Raw genomic sequence first — 21594 nt, forward strand, 5'->3', positions numbered from 1 at the left:
TAAACCAATTCAACATCAACCTAAAATAATTTCCTGCTTTTCCATCAATTTCTGCACTCATGTGAGAATTTCCACACTGCCACAATATGGACAAAAATTCTAGGCCTGATTTTTAACCAAATGTTGCAATTGCGATTTAGATCAAAACACTTAGGTGCACTTTTGGAAATAGAACATAAATAATAGTGGGCACTTTGAATAGTGATGTTCGACATGACAACGAATGAAAATGTCATGGACGAGTTATTGTGTCAGGGTAGGAACCAAAGTGATGTTCCGTGTTTCCTAGGGGACCCTATAAATCTTTGGCTACATTAAATCTTTATTCATATAGTTACCATTTTCATGCTTTGCCTATTCCTCTTTGATTTAGAAGATACTGTTACAAACACCATGCTGATTTAGGCCTCCACCAGCACGGGTATCAGGCTGTATTAGCTAGTTACGTTTGCTCTGACGCAGTACTTTTATTAGCTAGCCAGCTAACTAGCGATTAGCATTAATGGCTAAAACGATTTAGCTTAACTTGCTAAGAAAATACGAACTAGCTGTTTGTAGATGTAAGAAACAAACTAATATTGTAATTATAGAACGCTTGTGGAGTTATATTAAGATCAAAGTGGAAACATTGTCGTATGTGCTGTATTGACCATGCAGACTGGACGAAAGTGTATCGTGGTCAAGCGGACAAATGCGCTCTATTAGTGACAGGTTGTGGGACTAAGTCTGTGTGGAGCGAGAGAGCGGAACCGGATGACTCAAGTAGCGGGGTTAACTATAAAAATGGACGTTACACACGGCGTATCACATATAACAAACCAAACATTCAAATACCGTTATAGGAGGTAAAGTAAAAACCCAAACCGGTCCGTGCATCAATACCGGTATGTAGTAAAATTCGGTATACCGCCCTAACCTTTTCATTTGCAGCAATTATTGTGGGGAGATGGCTGATGTAGTTGATCTGAGCACTCCCATGGCGCATTATGCTCAGAGTAGTGCCTTCGAACAGTATTCCGATCGTCACCTTTTCCACGTTACAGCCTTATTTAAAAATTGATTAAATAAAAATCCTCAGCTATCTACACACAATACCCCATAATGACAAAGCGAAAACAGGTTGGGATGTATGCAAATTTATAACATAAATAACCTTATTTCCGTAAGTATTTAGACCCTTTGCTATGAGACTCGAAATTGAGCTCTGGTGCATCCTGTTCCCATTGATCATCCTTGAGCTGTTACTACATGATTGAGTCCGCCTGTGGTAACTTCAATTGATTGGACATGATTTGAAAAAGGCACACACCTGTCTATATAAAAGGTCCACAGTTGACAGTGCATGTCAGAGGGCAAAAAAAGCCATAGAGATCAAAGGAATTGTCCTTAGAGCCCCAAGACAGGATTGTGTTGAGGCTCAGATCTGGGGAAGGGTAGCAAGAAATTTCTGCAGCACTGAAGATCAGTGGCCTCCATCATTCTTAAATGGAATAGTAGAACCACCAAGACTCCTCCTAGAGCTGGCCACCCAGCCAAACTGAGTAATCGGGAGAAGGGCCTTGGTCAGGGAGGTGACCAAGAACCCGATGGTCTCACTGACAGAGCGCTAGAGTTCCTTTGTGGAGATGGGAGAACCTTCCAGAAGGACAACCATCTCTGCAGCACTCCCACCAATCTGGCCTTCATGGTAGTGGCCAGACGGAAGCCACTCCTCAGTAAAAGGCATGAAAGCCTGCTTGGAGTTTGCCAAAAAGGCACCTAAAGACAGACCATGAGAAACAAGATTCTCTGGTCTGATAAAACCAAGATTGAACTCTTCTGCCTGAATGCCAAGCATCACGTCTGGAGGAAACCTGGCACCAACCCTACGGTGAAGCATGGTGGTGGCCTGTTTCAGCAGCAGGGACTGGGAGACCAGTCAGGATTGAGTTTAATTAACCAGAAAAGTAGAGAACCTTGATGAAAACCTGCTCCAGAGCACTCAGGACCTCAGACTGGGGCGAACGGTCACTTTCCAACAGGACAACGACCCTAAGCACACAGCCAAGACTACACAGGAGTGGCTTCGGGACAAGTCTCTGAATGTCCTTGAGCATCTCTGGAGACCTGAAAATAGCTTGAGGATCTGCAGAAACTCCCAATATAAAGATGTGCCGAGCTTGTGCCAAATTTAACATGAGGCTGTTAATTGCTGCCAAAGGTTCTTCAACAATGTACTGAATAAAGAGTCTCACATTTACATAAGTATTCAGTTAAAGTTTTTTTTTTTTACAATGTCTAAACCTGTTTTTGCTTTGTCACTATGGGGCATTGTGTGTAGATTGAGGGGAGGGCGGAAAACAATTTGAGAATGTGGCTGTAATTTAACAAATGTGTTAAAAGCCAAGGGGTCTGAATACTTTCCGAAGGTAGTCTATCCGTTTACCTTGGCTCAATGTAGTTCAAGAATTCCAGACCGTAAGCAGATTGTAGTATAAGATTTAAGCCTGGAAATTGACATTTATTTATTCACTTTTTCCTGACTAACAGCAGGTCAGTTTCAAACCCAAATGCTTCTAACGTATACTGTAGAGTTGTTCAATGAGTGTTGGTGGGGACAGGGAATAACTGAAAGAAACTGGTATTCAATTAGTCAAGTTACATTAAATCACAATGTTGATATTGCTGAGCAAATTTAGCTTAATTGATAACGTCCACATACATAATCCCCCAATGCATAGCTTTGCACTGCTCCAGTTTGCCACCTGCAGATTAACTGCGGCAATTGTGTGCTGGCAGAATTTCAATTGAGGAGTCCGACAGGTTGAGTTGCCCTCCTTTGTTCTCTGCATTGCAGCATACGTTGCATTATTTGCCATACAGCAATGGAACACAAGTTCATCCTTTTTGAAAATAAGAGATTTACAACCCCAGTAAAATTGAATCTTTATTGCATCACATTTCACAACAGTGCAAGTACTGTAGGAAGTGCAACACTTGGGATAAAGAATGTAACCGTTAAACATGGCAGTATATGTTCGACCAGACCACAGCCCATTCCGTCACAGCTAAGAAAACAGCACAGGAAAGCACTTGGACGTTTTCTGTCCCTTCAGCCAGAATCCTAGACTTACAAAATAAGCAAATGGAAAAACTGAGTAAGTGTGTTCTTTAAGCCAGGCAAGAACTGCTTTGGTGTTACTTCGGAGTTCCTCCGTAAGACAATGATATGAAACCAGCACTTATTGCCACATTAGCGATGGTGTATATGTAAACTTGAATAGTATGGGGATTTTCAACTAAAAGCATCAAGTTTTTCCATGATCAAAGAGGGAATGCAATTTATAACAAGAATAGTGCCTTTAGAAGCCACTTAGCACTTGTTACTTGAAAGGCGAAGGAGCTCTGGTTGGAATCTAAAAAGGTATGTAGAATGGGCAAGACAGTTTAAAGGGTAGTTGAAGCAGAGCATTAGCAAAAATGTCCTGACCTCCAAAAGACTCCTGGGAATCTTGGCCTACCCAAACCCACATGTCTATGCACCACCATCAAACCCCCACCATGAGTCTGGGCCGCTGCTTGGCCACCTTCCTGACATTTCTCAATAGCGGTAATGGTCAGGCTTGAAGGGTCCTTCGCGGGGCAGTCCCAGGTATTTGGCCTGCTTATCTGAAAGCTTGGTCAGCTTGACACCAAGCTTGTCAAGATGGGCAGCAGCCACCTCCTCATCCAGCTGCAGAACAAGAGAAAAGGATTTCACAAGTCAAATTCGGAATAAAAGTTTCCTTACACTGGGACAAAACACAACGATTAGTTACGGGGTTCAATCACTCAAACCACATTTACCCCACCAAACAAAAAATTTACGTGCTTTGTTGCTCACAAGCAGTTGGGTCAAAATCACAGGAAGAAATATCAAAACTGGCCTCAATGCCAAGAGCAGACAGAATCCAATGGAGCTGTCAAAACAAGGCCGTCAAGACAAGGCTGAACATGAGGTTTTTAGCAACAGAAGAATGATATATCACAGGGGTGGTTCTTCTATTTGACAGACCATGTACTCTTCAACAAAATAAATAAAAACATTCTCTTATGGCAATAGGTTGACCTCTTAGGGATGGGTTAAGTTAGCAGCTGGAATGTTTTTTTTAATCACACGGGGTACGGTTCGTGATGCTATGGACAGAATTCCTGCTAGTCGGCAGACACTCAAGAGAACCTTCCCTGGCTTAGTTCCCAACTTCTCATGAGTATATCTCTTGCGCTCAGCTCTGAGCGTATGGCTTCAGTTAAAGGCCTTAAGATGTTCGCCACAACCCATGTGTCACTCAGTGCAAAATGACACCGCACCGCAACATTTCTGCCCCAAGTACAGAGAGCCTCATTTGGCTACCCATTTCAGGGTTAATCATTAATTCATTATGCACATTTAGCCTAATTTCCATTTCTTTGAATAGTCACAAGACATAATATACACGCGAAAAACTATGCCCAAAATTCTAAATGCACAGTGAAAGCAATGATGCCCAAATCCAACATGGGCTATTCACAATTCTGATAGTGAAATTGCCAATTCCCAGTCAGCTGGCAGGACTGTCAATAGTCGAGCAAGGGCAATTCCACTACTTTAACATAATTTTCATAATTTCCAGCACAATACCAGTGTTTACACATGTGACAACAGAGCACACTTACATTTTGTAGAAAAGAAAATTGAAAAGTTCTACCCAATTATTTTCAAACACTAAGATTCGTGGAGATATGGGGAGCAAGGAAACTCATTGCAGTTTGAAAAAAAAATAAAAGGTTTTCCTCATTTTAATACTACCCGGCGATGACAAGCATTTTTTTTAATTTTTTTTTAAGGACCTTCTGACCTTAACACCAGATCAATGAAACACGACATTTTCACATACTGTATGGTATGGTGATGAGATAATAAATAGGTTGAAAGTGGCAGAATTGGCCATTAAGAAAATCAACTCAAGCAGATATCAATAAAATATGCACTACACAGTTCTGCAAACTGAATTACAGGCTACTCTATAATGTTAATGGAGCATATTTGATTACATACTACTAACTGCAAAATTGCATGTCTAATGCTGAGAACTGGAAAATCTACTTTTGTCCACCTGGTATTTTTCCTCAGTCTGAAACCAGTTCATGTCGACCAAGGGTTACAGCAGGGTCAATTTAGGATAGAATGCTTGCTTTTTAGAGAATACCACATGGTATGCACTCAACATTTATGTCTTATCGCAACATTTCTTCCTAATAAACTGTATACAGCTGCAGGCACTGAAAACATTGAACCCTTTTACAGGTTGTGACAAACTATCTCTATAAGTCGCAAGACTAGAGCGCCATATTGCGCACGCATTGCAGCATTTGTTCTGCCAAATTCAGTGCAACCCAACTTTAGTGCCCGCAACCGCATAGCTACATAATACACATCAATCTTGTGGAAATTAGAAACGTTGTTTCTTCGCTCAGTGGCTCACCTTCTTGGGCAGGAAGTAAACTCCCAGGGGGTACTTGCTGGTGTTCTTCCACAGCTCAATCTGGGCCAACACCTGGTTGGTGAAGGAGTTGCTCATGACAAAGCTGGGGTGACCCATGGCACAGCCCAGATTAACCAATCTGCCCTCAGCCAGCACGATGATGTGGCGGCCGCTCTTCATGCGGTAGCGGTCCACCTGGCGGGAGGAGAACGTTGGTATAGGACAATGGCCGAAACTCAAGAGCTAAATTACTGTAGACTAACCACACACACTAAATGTGCTCTGTATGTCATGTCTTACCTGTGGCTTGATGTTTATCTTCTCGGCTGCGTTGGCGTTGAGCCAGTTCATGTCGATCTCACAGTCGAAGTGGCCGATGTTGCAAACGATGGAGTCATCTTTCATGTGCTCAAAGTGTCTGGGGAACACACCAGCGTACACATTAATGGCCTGTTGTAGACGCGGCAGCAGTTGCGTTTCAGAGAAGGATGCTGTTGCCCCTAAAAACTCAGAAATGTCTACTGGTTACAGAAAGATGATCCCGAGTTTCCCCACTTGAAAGAATCAAAATCAACCAATAGGAAGCTCTACTTAAATAACTTAAGTTAATGTTAAAACTCAGATTCCCAGTTTGATGGCATGTGAATGCAGCATCAGGTCAGCTTTAAGTTTCCTCCACTAATGGGAAGGCTGGTGGTCAATCTTCAAAAAGGATTGGGCGAGAATAAGCCGATCCGAGATCTGTGTGTGCTGAATAGAATCACTGAATTGAGGAATAATGAGGTTGGATTTAACTGTTCTTCTGATCAGACAGTGCTGAACACAAGTTGCATGGTGCTCTACGGGTCTCCAAAATGATACCTACTTTCCCAAAAGAATGTCCTCACAGCCAGTGGTGGTCACAAAGATGTTTCCCTCCTTGCAAGCCTCCTCCATGGTGGTGACTTCGTATCCTACAACATTATCACAAAATACAATTAAATACTACACAATAAGGCCTCCCGAGTGGCGCAGTGGTCTAAAGCACTGCATCGCAGTGCTAGCTGTGCCACTATATATTCTGGGTTCGAGTCCTGGCTCTGTCGCGGCCAGCCGTGACCGGGATCGTGCACTAGCGACTCCTGTGGCGGGCCGGGCGCAGTGCACGCTGACCAGGTCGCCAGGTGTACGGTGTTTCCTCCGACACATTGGTGCGGCTGGATTCCGGGTTGGATGGGCATGGTGTCAAGAAGCAGTGCGGCTTGGTTGTGTTTTCCGAGGACGCATGGCTCTCAACCTTTGCCTCTCCCGAGTCCGTACGGGAGTTGCAGCGATGAGAAAAGACTAACTACTACCACCAATTGGATACCACGAAATTGGGGAGAAAAAAGGGATGAAAAAAAACGACACAATACCTAGCATGTACTGTAGCAATACTACACAAATGTAGAATTAGTAATCAATAACATAAGCTTCAATGTAAAAGGTGAGCTCGCTGCTGCAGTGAACAAATGAGATGGGGCAAAAAATATATTGTTGGCACGTCACTTATAATATGGCCCTGAACTTAAAAACAGTTCTCAATTATATTTGCTAGGCACCCGAGATAAAGGCACACACACCTATAACCTACTTTCTATGAGCTGTGGAATCTCCAAGAACGTTCTGGGATAATGTAAATCAAAACAATAACGTTGTCATATTACCAAACTTAAAAAAATAAAAGAGGTACAGACCCTCCATGGCAGCCTGCAGGGCGTTGATAGGGTCAACCTCTGTGACGATGACTCGGGCACCGAACCCACGGAGGGCCTGAACGCAGCCCTTGCCAACATCACCGTAACCGGCAACAACCGCAACCTTCCCGGCGATCATCACGTCTGTGGCCCGTTTGATCCCATCAATCAGAGACTCTCTGCAGCCGTACAGGTTGTCAAACTTGCTCTGGGGGGGGGGGGGGGGGGCGATGGTATTAAGAGAGGGAGTTACTGTATTGGAACATAGTACCGATGCCTACTCAAGAAGATGCAACATTACAAAATGTGCAAGTATAAATGTATTTTAATCGTTGGATAAACCATGCAATTGTATCAGTTCTATTAATGACCCATCTATATTAATTCAGTTTACATTTTATATGTTGCACTCCCATTTAATACATAATTGCAGTCACCAGCATAATTTAAATGGCACCATTAAGAGCGGAGGATGTATGCATGGCACTACAATGGGAGGACGAGTGGGTCTACCTTGGTGACTGAGTCGTTGACGTTGATGGCTGGGATCTTGAGGTCGCCGTTCTTCAACATCTTGTACAGGTTGTGGACCCCGGTGGTGGTCTCCTCAGACACCCCCTTGATTCCTGAGGGGAGACAATTAACATTGTTTTGACCGTGTTTGACAATGTTAAATTAAGACCATTTTTCATGGCATCCACATCTGGTAGGTGGCACCAATATAATGGCGGAAAATTATCAGGACCATAGCCGTATCTCTCCTCCGAGTTAAATACTATGAATGGCAAGTCAAAATTCCCCAGGGACTGCATTTAAGTTAGTGGTCACTGTTCAAGTGCCTTGGCAAATGTGGCTTGCCAAATCCCTTTAGTTATGAGGTTCTCTCAGTATTGGCTTTGTGGAGTAATGCTGCCACCTAGTGTACAAGACTCAAACCAACAGCCCTGGAGACAATTACAGCAGTACCACCCTTGCAAAAATGCATTGCAAAACTTGACATTGGGCAATCCCACTTATAGATCAGGGATTTTTAAGCTTAATATGCTCAAGCGGATCCTCGCCAACATACTTGGAAGTTGTAGCTGAAAATAGGTAAATTAGGGGTAGTTAAAGGGGAGAGTCAATGAAACCAACCATGGAAGTACAGTATATTGTTGCAATTTCGGTGGGTAGCCCCGACCAGACACAAACCCAGGCCCAGCAACTGTCTTGACAACACCTTAACGGTTAAACCAAGAGGTTTGAACCTCTTAACAGGCTCATTAGACGTTGCGTCATGGTTGCTACTCCACCCCCATTGTTCAGGAACGAGTGCCCCCCCACAACCCACTTTTGATACCAATGTTGCAAATTCCAGGGGGGGGGGGGGGGGGGTATCACCGACCAGGATTAAACTGAAGAGGACCAACTGAAATTTGACTTAAGCTTTTACCCTAACGGACACTGGCAGGCAATGGCATCTAGGATTTGATCCCAACAACCCTCTGGTTGCCAGCTCACTTCCAACCAGATTATTCCCCAAATTCACTACATTATTTTACATTTACATTTAAGTCATTTAGCAGACGCTCTTATCCAGAGCGACTTACAAATTGGTGCATTCACCTTATTATTATATTTTTATGATTGATTTCATTAACTCTTCCCTAATTTACTTATTTTTAGCTACACTTTAAGTCCTTTGGAGGGGATCAGCTTGAGAAAATCAAGGTGTAAAATCACTGATCTTACAGTTCATTTCCATTAAGACAACCCACATTAGTGGGCAGCCAGTGTTATGTTAATGTTGGCTCTAGTGTTTCGCTCAGGAGTGTGACAAAGACTTGTGGTGAGCAGAATCATACTCGGAAAGACTGTTGCGTTGCGAGAATGTTTTAAAAGTTCAGTTAGCCATTGTTAAGTAAATGCCAGCTGGAAAGTACACAGGGCCTTGCCCAGGGACGCAAAACTGATGAGGGACAAAAAGGTGACTTATTTTTTGCATTGAAACATGCAAAAAAAACAATTATCCCTGCTAGGGGGAAATGCAGGTTTTAAATAATTAAACAACAAATACAATCTACATGATCAGTCTCTGTGTAAAATAAAGTGGTTTGTAAAAAAAAATGTTTTGTTGCCTAGACTTTACTGCAAACGACACTCAAGTCTTGAGAGAAATACATTAATATTGGAGTTAGCCATGACAGCCTTTATAATAGAACGCTTGTGACCAAACACCTAAATATCGCACTTGTGAAAAAAACATTAAAGTAGAAATAGAATGAAACAGGCATTCTATTGTTGCTCTATTATATAGTGGCCACTATAGTTGACCTGCTTAAGGCTACATGTGGGGAAAAGTAAACGGTCACCGAGTATATATATATATATTTTTTTATAATCCCCCTCACTCACGTGTTACTGTCAAGATCAACATCTTACACTTTCTGCCTGTGGACATCTATTCTAGTATGTGCCAGCTGAGCACGATACCCTTTGTTGGTATAATTGATCTCCTTCAGGCAGAGTACACCTGGCATACCCCTTTTAATCCACTGTATTGAAAAAGTGAGAAGGGGGAAAGTGTGTGGTGTTCCATCGTGACTTCCAACTTAAGCCAGGCCCAGCTTCAGCTACGCTTGATCCCTGAATCTACTTGTTTAACAAGCAACGCCTCATTTTCACTTAATTTTCCAATTCCAAAAATTAACCACAAACTGTAGAGGGAAAACATTAGTTAACATTTCATAGATTGTCAGGGTCCAGTAAGCAACTAACGCGTTATAACTTGAGGAATGGAGAACCCCCCCATCCCACATGAACACGCACACTCAAATCTTCATTGCTGCGACTTGCTAGTTGGGATTTCTGCTCTAGTCTATAAATAAATCTCTTTCCCAAAATTGGTCATCTCTCCCATGTCTTATTCGATTAGTAGTTCTGAAATGTTTGCTTGCCTACATTTTACTCCCTCCGTTTAATATAACACACATACATTAATGATTCATTTAGATTGCCTTTCCTGATGAAGTTTGTTCTATAGAAAGTATTTAACTGATGTGTGCCACTAGTTACAAAATTAAGGAAATTAGTGAGGGGGGGGTTCCCACCTATCTTGGGACTGCAAGGCCTGGCACACTTCATAATCATTTTGGTAGCTAAACTGACAGAGTGAAGAGCAGAAATCTCAACTAGCAAGCAAGTCGCATCAATGAAGAATTGAGTGTGTGCGCGCTCACACTAAGGGGGGGAGAATTCTGTCAGGGGGAGATTTTAGTATACCAGTTAGTAACCTAACCATTCCCTTTAGAATTAACGTTAGCTAGCTACTTTTCCCACCATAAACACAATTAAGTTATCTAATTTTGCTCAACATTTCTCTGGCTAGCTAACGGAGAATTCTCACCTACCTCTGTTATCTTTCAGGGGACACGCTGCTGTAGCTGGTAAACTGCCATTCCACTCTCCTCAATTTCAACACGCGCTGTCGCGTTACGCATTCTGCTGTTATGTGAACGATTGGCTGAACCTTGGATACAGCCAGTATTGCCTCACTCGTTCGCACACAGCCAGTAGTCACCCAAAATGTAAAAGCAGCCCAAGAGTCACAGGCTTAGGCACCCTCCCCACCACCAAGCACAGCCCAACCAGGCATTGTGCTCATAAAGGAATGCACGTCGCATTCCAGCAACTTCAGACAGAAAACAACTTAGCTGTACCAGTTCACTCGCTCGTATCTGCCCTCTCATTGGCTAGAAGGGTTCACCTGATCTCGCCTTTCATCTTTGAGGACATGCATTTCCATTGTTAGAGCAGTCACCATCTTGTCAATATAATAGATCTTTCCTACCTGCAGCAACACTAGTGGACAATGCAGGAAATGCCAGTGAAAGCACAGTGCCTCAAAAAGTGCCCCAAAACTCCTGGCCCCACCCATAAGCCAAGACAAGTCCCAACAAACCCTCACACTTTACAGATCTGTAAACATCAGAGTTCAAAATGTGTATGCACAGCAGTGTCCTAGAATATTGGGCCAGTTGGCTTTCATACTTTTGGTATTCTCAGCACTGCTCAGGCCACTTCAACTGTCACCACATTAAAATGAATAGACGTGTACACGGAACCCTGTTGGTTGGGGATTTTGGGATGTGCATCCCCATGGATGGTGGTCTCAGAGCAGCCTAGCTATCACAATGGGATGCCGTACAAGCGAGTCTGTGGACTCAATTACGCTGAAAGCAAAACTGGCGCTCAACCACTACACTGCTTTATTAAACCTACCCTGATCTGGTGGAGCAAATTGGGAGCAGTAAATCCTATGTTCCTCCCTATACCTTCAATGTTTGCAGATCTGTAAGGTGTAACAATACAGTGCCTTGTTTCATTAATTAAGCTGCCCCATCTGTGAGGCCCTGATGCTTGTCAGAGGTAGCTAGCTCCCGTACCTGACAGCAGTTTGGGGTACTTCTTGTGGACCATGTTGGTGAGGTCACCGCCATCGTCCAGGATCATGTTGAGGGGCTGGCCATCCTTCCAGTAGATGGTCTGCTCAATGCACCACACATACTCCTCATCGGTCATGCCCTTCCAGGCGTACACTGCAATGAAAGAGGCTTGAGAATCAGGATTGAGGAGAGACTGCTTTGCAATGGCAGAGACAAGGGTTGTGGTCTATAGGCATGAAGAAGAAGACCTTTTAATAAGGCACTACCAATTGGAATGTTAATTTACATCTAAGATTTTATCCATTAGGTGAAGTTCTTTTTAGTGAAACAAGTAATACATTCTTGGCTTATGATCAAATTCCTTGACAAATCCAACTACTGTTAACTGAAGTGCGAAGAGCTTTCCAAAACTCATTTGACACATAATGGCCGCGTTCCAGGTCCCCCCCCCCCCCAGTCATACTGGGCTACGGATCACACCACACCAGGAAAAGTGTTACTCAGGAATCACGTCAACCTATGCCATTCGAGGCTTTGAACAGCAAGTGGCTGAAACCTGCCTATAGCTCAAACCAATTAAGCACCCCACTGACGCAGACGCTGATACTCCTCTGCCTCGTAACTTCACACCTAGAACACCACTCTGAGTGTCACGTTATTACATGTAGAAAACCACAGGGGAAATATCCTCTTGAACTTCAGATTGACATGACTGCAAGGGTAATGTTGCGCTAAGCAATGGTGACATCTGAGACATCCTAGGAGGAATGTTAGGCAAGGAATATAGGCCTTCTGCTGAATTAAAAATAAAACTGGACTGTGCAACACTCCACATTTAAAGAAAAATTAATGTTCCAGTTTATCGAGCGTGACAGTTCTATATATTGACATATCACATGATACCAGAACAACAGGCTTATTTAGCAGAACACTCTGCCCCTTAGGCCTTAAAAGATCAATTGAGGACCCTTGTGTACTTCTGGTCTGCCTTATCTCTTACTGCCTTATCTCTTACTGTTGCACAGAGCCGGCAGGAAATGGTGCTAAACACAGAGCAGGTCTTGAGGCGTTATAAACAAACAGTTGTGTGTACCTGGAACCCCAGTTTTGGCAATGGCTGAAGCGGCGTGGTCCTGGGTGGAGAAGATATTGCAGCTGGACCATTGAACCTACAAAACGAGAAAAAAATGGTCACAGGTTGACTAGGACACTCCCACTCAGTACGCACTCCCACGCAAGTCCTTTTGTAATTCTCAGAACATTGCTTACTGACAGATAACGGGTCCATTTAAAATTGTGCCCACTTGGTGCAGTGAGTGGGGGAGGAGGTTGCTACTGTTACCACAGGCTAGACGTCAGTGTTATTTATATCTACACACGGTCAAAAGTTTTAGAACATCTACTCATTCAAGGGTTTGTTCATTTAATTTTTTTACTATTTTCTACATTGTAGAATAATAGTGAAGACATCAAAACTATGAAACACATGGAATCATGTAGTAACCCAAACAGTGTTAAACAAATCAATATATTTTATATTTGAGACTCTTCAAATAGCCAACCTTTGCCTTGACAGCTTTCCACAATCTTGGCATTCCCTCAACCAGCTTCACCTGGAATGCTTTTCCAACAGTTTCCACATATGCTGAGCACTTGTTGGCTGCTTTTCCTTTACTCTGCTGTCCAACTCATCCCAAACCATCTCAAATTTGTTGAGGTCAGGGGATTGTGGAAGCCAGGTAATCTAATGCAGCACTCCATCACTCTCCTTTTTGGTAAAATAGCCCTTACACAGCCTAGAGGGGTAATTGTTCATTGTCCTGTTGAAAAACAAATGATAGTGGGACTAAGCCCAAACCAGATGTGATGGCGGGTCGCTGTGGGTACCACAGAATGCTGTGGTACCCATGCTGGTTAAACTCAAAGACTGTGTCACCAGCAAAGCACCCCCACACCATGAAACCTCCATGCTTTATGGTGGGAAATACACATGCAGAGATCAGTTCACCCACACTAAATCCCACAAAGAAACACAAGAGTTGGTACAAAATAACTGAAATTTGGACTCGAGACCAAAGGACAAAATTCCAATGGTCTCATGTCCATTGCACGTGTTTCTTGGCCCAAGCAAGTCTCTTCTTATTGATGTCCTTCAGTAATGGTTCCTTTGCAGAAATTCAACTACGGAGGCCTGAATCATTTAGTCTCCTCTGAACAGTTGATGTTGAGAAGTCTTACTTGAACACTTTTTGGGCTGCAATTTCTGAGGCTGGTAACTAATGAACTTATCCTTTGCAACAGAGGTAACTATGGGTCTTTCTTTCCTCATGAGTTTCATCATAGCGCCTGATGGTTTTTGCGACTGCACTTGAAGAAACTGTCAAAGTTCTTGAAACCTTAATGTCTTAAAGTAATGAGACTGTTGTTTCACTTTGCTTATTTGAGCTGTTCTCACCCTTAATGTGGACTTGGTCTTTTACCAAATAGAAAGAGGGGGGGGGATATACAGAAGATTGACCATCTTGTCACAACACAACCGATTGGCTCAAACAAATTAAGGAAAGAAGTTCCACAAGTTAACTTAACGCACACCAGTTAATTGAAATGCATTCCAAGTGACTACCTGATGAAACTGGTTGAGAGAATGCCAAAAGTGTGCAAAACTGTCATCAAGGCAAAGTTTGGCTACTTTAAAGAATCTAAAATATATTTTGATTTGTTTAACACTTTGTTACTACATGATTTCCATGTGTTATTTCATAGTCTTTACTATTATTCTACAATGTAGAAAATAGTACAAATAAATAAAAAGCCTTGAATGAGTATGTGTTCTAAAACTTTTGACCGGTAGCATGCATGTATAGTGCATTCGGAAATTAAAATCAGACCCGTTCCCTTTTCCTACATTTTGTAACATTTCAGCCTTATTCTAAAATGGATTAAGTACCTTGTCCTCAATCTACACACAATGACAAAGAATACAGGTTTAGACATTATTGCAGATCTATAAAAAAACAAAAACAAAGCTCAGGTGCATCCTGTTTCCATTGACCATCCTTGAGATGTTTCCACAACTTGCAGTCCACTTGTGGCAAATGCAAATGACCGGACACGATTTGGAAAGGCACACCTGTCTATTTAAAGGTCCCACAGTTGACAGTGCATGGCAAAGCAGAAACTAAGCCATGAGGTCAAAGGAATTGTCAGTAGAGCTCCGAGAGAGGGTTGTGTTGGGCACAGATCTGGGGGAAGGGTACAAAAAAAACAAGTGTATGCAGCATTGAACGTCCCCAATAACAGTGGCCACTATCATTCTTAAATGGAAGAAGTTAGGATCTCTTCCCAGAGCTGGCCGCCCGGACAAACTGAGCAATAGGGGGAGAAGGGCCTTGGTCAGGGAGATGACCAAGAACCCAAATGGAATGATGACCAAGAACCCTCTTGAGTTTCTCTGTGGCCAAGACAACGCAGGAGTGGCTTTGGGAAAAGTTTCTGAAAGTCCTCGAGTGACCCAGCCAGAGCCCGGACTTGAACATCTGAGAAACCTGAAAATAGCTGTAAAACGACGCTCCGCATTCAACCTGACAAAACTTGAGGATCTGCAGAGAATGGGAGAAACTCCCCAAATACAGGTGTGCCAAGCTTGTAGCATCATACCCAAGAAGACTAGAGACTGTAATCGCTGCCAAAGATGCTTCAACAAAGTAGTGAGTAAAGTAGAGGTCGACCGATTAATCGGAATGGCCGATTAATTAGGGCCGAGTTCAAGTTTTCATAACAATCGGAAATCGGTATTTTTGGACCCAAATTTTTACACCTTTATTTAACTAGGCAAGTCAGTTAAGAACATTCTTATTTTCAGTGACGGCCTAGGAACGGTGGGTTAACTGCCTTGTTCAGGGGCAGAACGACAGATGTTTACCTTGTCAACTCGGGGATTTGATCTTGCAACCTTCCGGTTATTAGTCCAACGCTCTAACCACCTGTGTTACATTGCACTCCACGAGGAGCCTGCATGGCAGGCTGACTACCTGTTACACGAGTGCAGCAAGAAGCCAAGGTAAGTTGCTAGCTAGCATTAAACGTATCTTATAAAAAACAAATCAACCTTTACATAATCACTAGTTAACTACACACAGTTGATGATATTACTAGTTTAGCTAGCATGTCCTGCGTTGCATATAATCAATGCATTGCCTGTTAATTTCTCATCGAATCACAGCCTACTTATCCAAACGGGTGATGATTTAACAAGCGCATTCGTGAAAAAAGCACTGTCATTGCACCAATGTGTACCTAACCATAAACATCAATGCCTTTCTTTAAAATCAATACACAAGTATTTATTTTTAAACCTGCATATTTAGTTAATATTGCCTGCTAACATGACTTCCTTTTAACTAGGGAAATTGTGTCACTTCTCTTGCGTTCCGTGCAAGCAGTCAGGGTATATGCAGCAGTTTGGGCCGCCTGGCTCGTTGCGAACTGTGTGAAAACCATTTCTTCCTAACAAAGACAGTAATTCATTTGCCAGAATTGTACATAATTATGACACAACATTGAAGGTTGTGCAATGTAACAGCAATATTTAGACTTAGTGATGCCACCCGTTAGATAAAATACGGAACGGTTTCGTAGTTCACTGAAATAATAAACGTTTTGTTTTCGAAATGATAGTTTCCGGATTCAACCATATTAATGACTAAAGGCTCGTATTTCTGTGTGTTATGTTATAATTAAGTCTATGATTTGATATAGCAGTCTGAGCGGTGGTAGGCAGCAGCAGGCTCGTAAGCATTCATTCAAACAGCACTTTTCTGTGCTTCAAGCATTGAGCTGTTTATGGACTTCAAAACTAGCAACTCCCGAGATTAGGCTGGTGTAACCGATGTGAAATGGCTAGCTAGTTAGCGGGGTGCGGGCTAATAGCGTTTCAATCGGTGACGTCACTCGCTCTGAGACCTTGAAGTAGTTGTTCCCCATGCTCTGCAAGGGCCGCGGCTTTTGTGGAGCGATGGGTAACGATGCTTCGAGGGTGGCTGTTGTCGATGTGTTCCTGGTTCGAGCCCAGGTAGGGGCGAGGAGAGGAACGGAAGCTATACTGTTACACTGGCAATACTAAAGTGCCTAAAAGAACATCCAATAGTCAAAGGTATTTGAAATACAAATGGTATAGAGCGAAATAGTCCTATATTTCCTATAATAACTAATTCCTCCAATAATCACTATTGGCGTTGAAAAATCATAATCGGTCGACCTCTTGAGTAAAGGGTCTGAATACCGGTAAATGTGATTGTATTAAACTCACAAATGTCTTACCCTGTAATGACAAAGCAAAAATGGGTTATTGTGTGCAGATTGAGGAAAACTATTTAATCCATTTTAGAATAAGGCTGTAACGTAAAAAAATGTGGAAAAGGGGTCTGAATACTTTCCAAATGCACTGTAGGCATGGACATTTTCATACATTCCTTTTCAATCGATGACACTTGAGTTGCATCAATAAAAAAAAATGGAAATGTAATGTTCACCATCAAGAGTCAACTAACAATTCACATTTATTGAGATCAAATTAGCATCTGCTTAATCCAAGTGAATGAGTTGGACTTTGGCCTGACCAAACTAATCTAAAGTGTTGTGGTGGATGGCTACCACAGGGGCAAATCAACAGTGACTTACATTTAGTTGACAGTCAACCGAAACACTTGTGGACTTCTCCATTCACACGGTCATGATGCCGTAGCTAGTTTTTGCTAAGGTTTAGCCTCGTCTTTGCCAAAAAAGGGTCTTATTCAAATAAGTTTTTCATTGCCCTTCTTGCAGTGGTTTTCAAACCTGCAAGATTGAGACCCGCTCTCCAATTCTAATATGACCAACGCAAATAATCTGTTCGAAACAAAACTCTCTGAACCCAGGATGAACTAGTTATGCATGACATGACTCCTGACCCAATACAAAACATTCCAGCACACTGCTCACTCACAAAGTTCCACTTTTATTTGAAATAGAACAGTCCTGTCAGATAATGTGATGAAGGTCAACAGACCAAGACGTTAGCATTTAAAGTACACAAGTGACATTTGAGGCTACATGCAGTGTGCAGGAAAGTATCTAAGCAAACCTTAATAGAGGAAGACTGCATGGAAGTGTGTCTCTCACCTCGGCTCCGAGGGCAGTGAGGGTCTCAATGAGCACGGCGGTCTGCAGGGTCATGTGGAGGCAGCCTGCAATGCGGGCGCCCTTCAGGGGCTTGGACTGGCCGTACATCTCCCTCATCTTCATCAGGCCGGGCATCTCGTTCTCTGCAATGTCGATAGCTTTGCGGCCCCACTCCGCCAGGCTGATGTCAGCTACGGAGGGGGAAAAAAGACAATAAACTGCTACTTAATAAACAGGTTCTACATGTTGATTAAGTGATAGTTCAGTGTCAGAGGTTCTCAGACCTCAAAATGTTAGTTAGAAAGGGGTATGCACCTTCTAAAGTGCTCAAATAAGCCAGAGTTTATCCTTCTCAATTATTTGGCCTTCTGAGCTTTTATTTTTGAGTAAACTATCACTTTAAGTCCAAGTTATGCTACTTCTGAATAACTGAGGTTATGTATACTGAACAAAAATCTAAAGGCAAAACGTAAAGTGCTGGTCCCATGTTTCATGAGCTGAAAGAAGCTCCCAGAAATGTTCCATACTCGCAAAAGGCTAATTTCTCTCAAATGTTGTGCACAGATCTGTTTACATCCCTGTTAGTAAGCATTTTACCCGTTGTCAAGATAATCTATTCACCTGACAGGGGTGACATATCAAGTAGATGATTAAACAGCATGTTCATTATATAGGTGCACCTTGTGCTGGGGACAATAAAAGGGCACTAAAATGTGCCGTTGTCACAACACAATGCCACATGTCAAGTTCGGGGAGCATGCAATTCGCAAGGAAAGTCCACTAGAGCTGTTGCCAGCAAACTTAATGTTAATTTCTCTACCATAAGCCGCCTCCAACAGTTTTAGAGAATTTGGCAGTACGTCTAACCGGCCTCCCAATCGCAGAGCACATGTAACACCAGCCCAGGACTTCCACATCTGGCTTCTTCACTTGTGGGACCGTAAGAGGATGGGGGATATTACAGCGCCCCTGCCCAGTCATGTGAAATCCATAGATTAGGTTCTTATTTTTTTATTTCAGTGGACTGATTTCCTTATATGAACTAACTCAGCCAAATCTTTGAAATGGTTGCATCTCATTTTTTTCAGTGTAGGTTGATCAAGTCTGAACCGTCCATGATAATTTCCATCCCTTAGCATCGCCTTCACTTCATGGCCATTGATTTGAAAGAATTTGCGATTTATCCAAAACTTTCATTGCGAGTGGTCATCTCATGATCTATTGAGATCAAGCTGTGGTTTAGGAGAGCGGGCTGGCAGTGAGAGATGTTTGCCTTAAAGTTAGACATTGGCAGCTGCCTTGCTCTGGCTGAACTCGCTTGGGACTCAACATCAGTTGCAGCTTCCACCGACTACTGGATCTTAACAGCTGCAATACAACACTGCGCTCTTCAGAGGTCTCCTAACTGAACAAAGCCCATTCAAATAGACGGTAAATGTTCCTAAACATTTCTGTATATTCACAAAGCAGTAAGCCGCCACAATGGATTTCAAGACTCAAATATGCCTCGCACATGATAGTTTTGGGCACATTCGGAATTTAACTTTCATATAAGCAAGAAATAATTGTTCAAATACAAGACACTTACGGTACAGATTAGAAATGTTGCACCTGGCTGTATTTCGAGAAAGAGGAAATTAATGGTCCAATGGAAATTCGAGCACAACGTGATAAGATGTCACATAGTAAGTGTATCTAAACTGCACACAGAATGTATATTTTGTATTTGAAAGACTTTCGCTTATGAAAGTTAAGTTCCAAAGGTTTCCAAAACCATATCGCAAGGCAAAGTGTTGGGATTAAACAAAGAATCTGGATTTATTGTTCACGAGGGAGCCAGCTGTGATCAGTACAATCAGCTGAGAACCCATGGGTTGCCAGCTGTAAACTGGGTATACACCACTAGGGTCGAGAGTTAAACTGAACCTTACTCCTCCTGAAAGCCAGTCAGATGCGGTGAGCCAGAATGTGCCAACTGCAAACAACCACACTGAACTGGAGCAGTCCAGCTTGCATCAAGTGTCCAAAATATGTCCACACTCTGCAAAACTATCAAGACTGAGGCAAAACATGGGGTGCTCAAAAGTAGCCATGGATATTACTCCAGGATGTTTGAGATTATATTAAAAAAAAGGCCTAGTTCACCAACATAGAGTTAATGATACAATGCTAAAAGTATCATTTGGGCAACTCTGACGCAGAAACTTGTGGAACAAAGTCTAAGGCAGGACGCTACCATCAAGCCATTTTCCTTGGACACCCCCCCAAGTTGAATTTGACGTTTAAAGTGGTCATGCAGGGGTTATGGTTAGGGCACTAACTATGAAGCCACTGTTTAACTATCCCTAAAAAATAAAGGTCTCAGGGTGACAAGTGAGTACTGAAAAATACTAGGTGAGACATTTTAAAATGTTATGTAACCAAGTAAGACACAGACTGGTAGAAAGGTGAAATACTAAACAGTTATCAAACCCTTCCAAGCAAGTGTGGAGATTTTTCCCTTTATACATGGGTAATTTGTCACTAAAGTCAGAAGCTTATAATTGTTTTATTTTACCTTTATTTAATTAGTAAAGTCAGTTAATTAAATAGACATTCTTATTTACAATGAAAGGCTTTTTTTTTTTATCTCAACAAGTCTTAACTTGTGCCCAATTCCCTCCAAAGTTGAACCATAAAAAACAGTATGATTTAGTGCGGAAACAATAGCACACTGTTATAGTGCCCTGCTTTGCCTGCTGTGCCAGACTGCCTGTCAATCAATGAAAACTGGCGGCTCCACACACTGACATTTAGGTATTGTAGTTTTACTCCCAAGTTCCGAATACGAACGAAAGCACCAAGCTCGACTAAATGGACTACAACTACCAATAACTTAGAAATAAGTATTCTGAATGAAACCATGCTTGCGGGCCAGTGTTATGTTCGTTATGCCGACTCTATTCGTTCTGTAACCAAATGTAACAAAACTTGCATTTTACCAAATTATGTGATTTACAAGTTAGCAATTTCTGTTAGTGGTTATGCATGGGTAAAGCGTTGTAAAAAATAAATTAATTAATAACAGAAGGCAGCAGGAAAATGGACCATGTGTTCCACCTCAACTGGATTATATTTATATTATAAAATACCAGTGCAAATTTTTTGTTAGCAAACATTTTATCTTTGGACATTTAGTTAACTAAGTTATTTTAGAGTCACACAAATTACCCACTAGCTAGCCAATTGAAGGCTAAAATCAATGCTACGCAACAGCATTAGCCGGATAGCCACCCGGTAATCCACAATCAATGAAGGACTTGAAGCTCGCGTGTATGATAAAGAATATAAATAAATGGAAAATCATACTGACCAACTTTGAAGGGCAGTTTCTCGGACATGATTGTCTTCTTTTGGATCGTTCAGTCGTGATCGCTGTATGGTTGTTACTGCCTGGCTTTGGACAGGGACAGAGAAGGAGGGAACGATAGGTGTGAACATGAATTTAAGTAGCCGTCATTTTCCCTTTTGTAATATTCATGAGGTCCCATGTCAATCTTCCACCTTACGTTTCCAATTGGCTGAGAATGTTCCTGCCCCGTATGAGAGGAAACCCATAGGCTCTCACAGCCACCGGGAGTGGCAACCAATAAGAACCCGAATCTCAAGGTGGGTGTGTTGCTCAATAGAGAGAGGAAGAGCCAAAGCTGCAGCCCAATATGGCAACCAAAGCGCTCTGCTATAGGTAGACTGTTTTTGATTAAGCTGTTTCTTTTTTCTTCTTCCGTTTTTAAACCATAGGATGAGTCGTATTTCACTAATACTTTTACACGA

The 21594-nt window shown here is 42.3% G+C and overlaps 1 protein-coding gene across 1 annotated transcript; it reads right to left on the minus strand.

Moving 5' to 3' along the window:
• Positions 1-2913: 2913 nt before the first annotated feature.
• LOC129814825 (adenosylhomocysteinase B) lies at positions 2914-21267 on the minus strand. The gene is made up of 10 exons (XM_055867886.1): positions 21134-21267; positions 17782-17972; positions 12716-12791; positions 11623-11775; positions 7712-7824; positions 7199-7406; positions 6349-6436; positions 5784-5901; positions 5484-5678; positions 2914-3712 (listed from the first exon to the last, which is right to left on the minus strand). Exons 1-10 carry the CDS (start codon positions 21159-21161, stop codon positions 3581-3583), a joined length of 1302 nt encoding a protein of 433 aa, XP_055723861.1. The 5' UTR covers positions 21162-21267; the 3' UTR covers positions 2914-3580.
• Between the last annotated feature and the right edge of the window lie 327 nt (positions 21268-21594).

The sequence above is a fragment of the Salvelinus fontinalis genome, chromosome 18 (genome assembly GCF_029448725.1).
Source record: "Salvelinus fontinalis isolate EN_2023a chromosome 18, ASM2944872v1, whole genome shotgun sequence".
Taxonomy (NCBI): Eukaryota; Metazoa; Chordata; class Actinopteri; order Salmoniformes; family Salmonidae; genus Salvelinus; species Salvelinus fontinalis.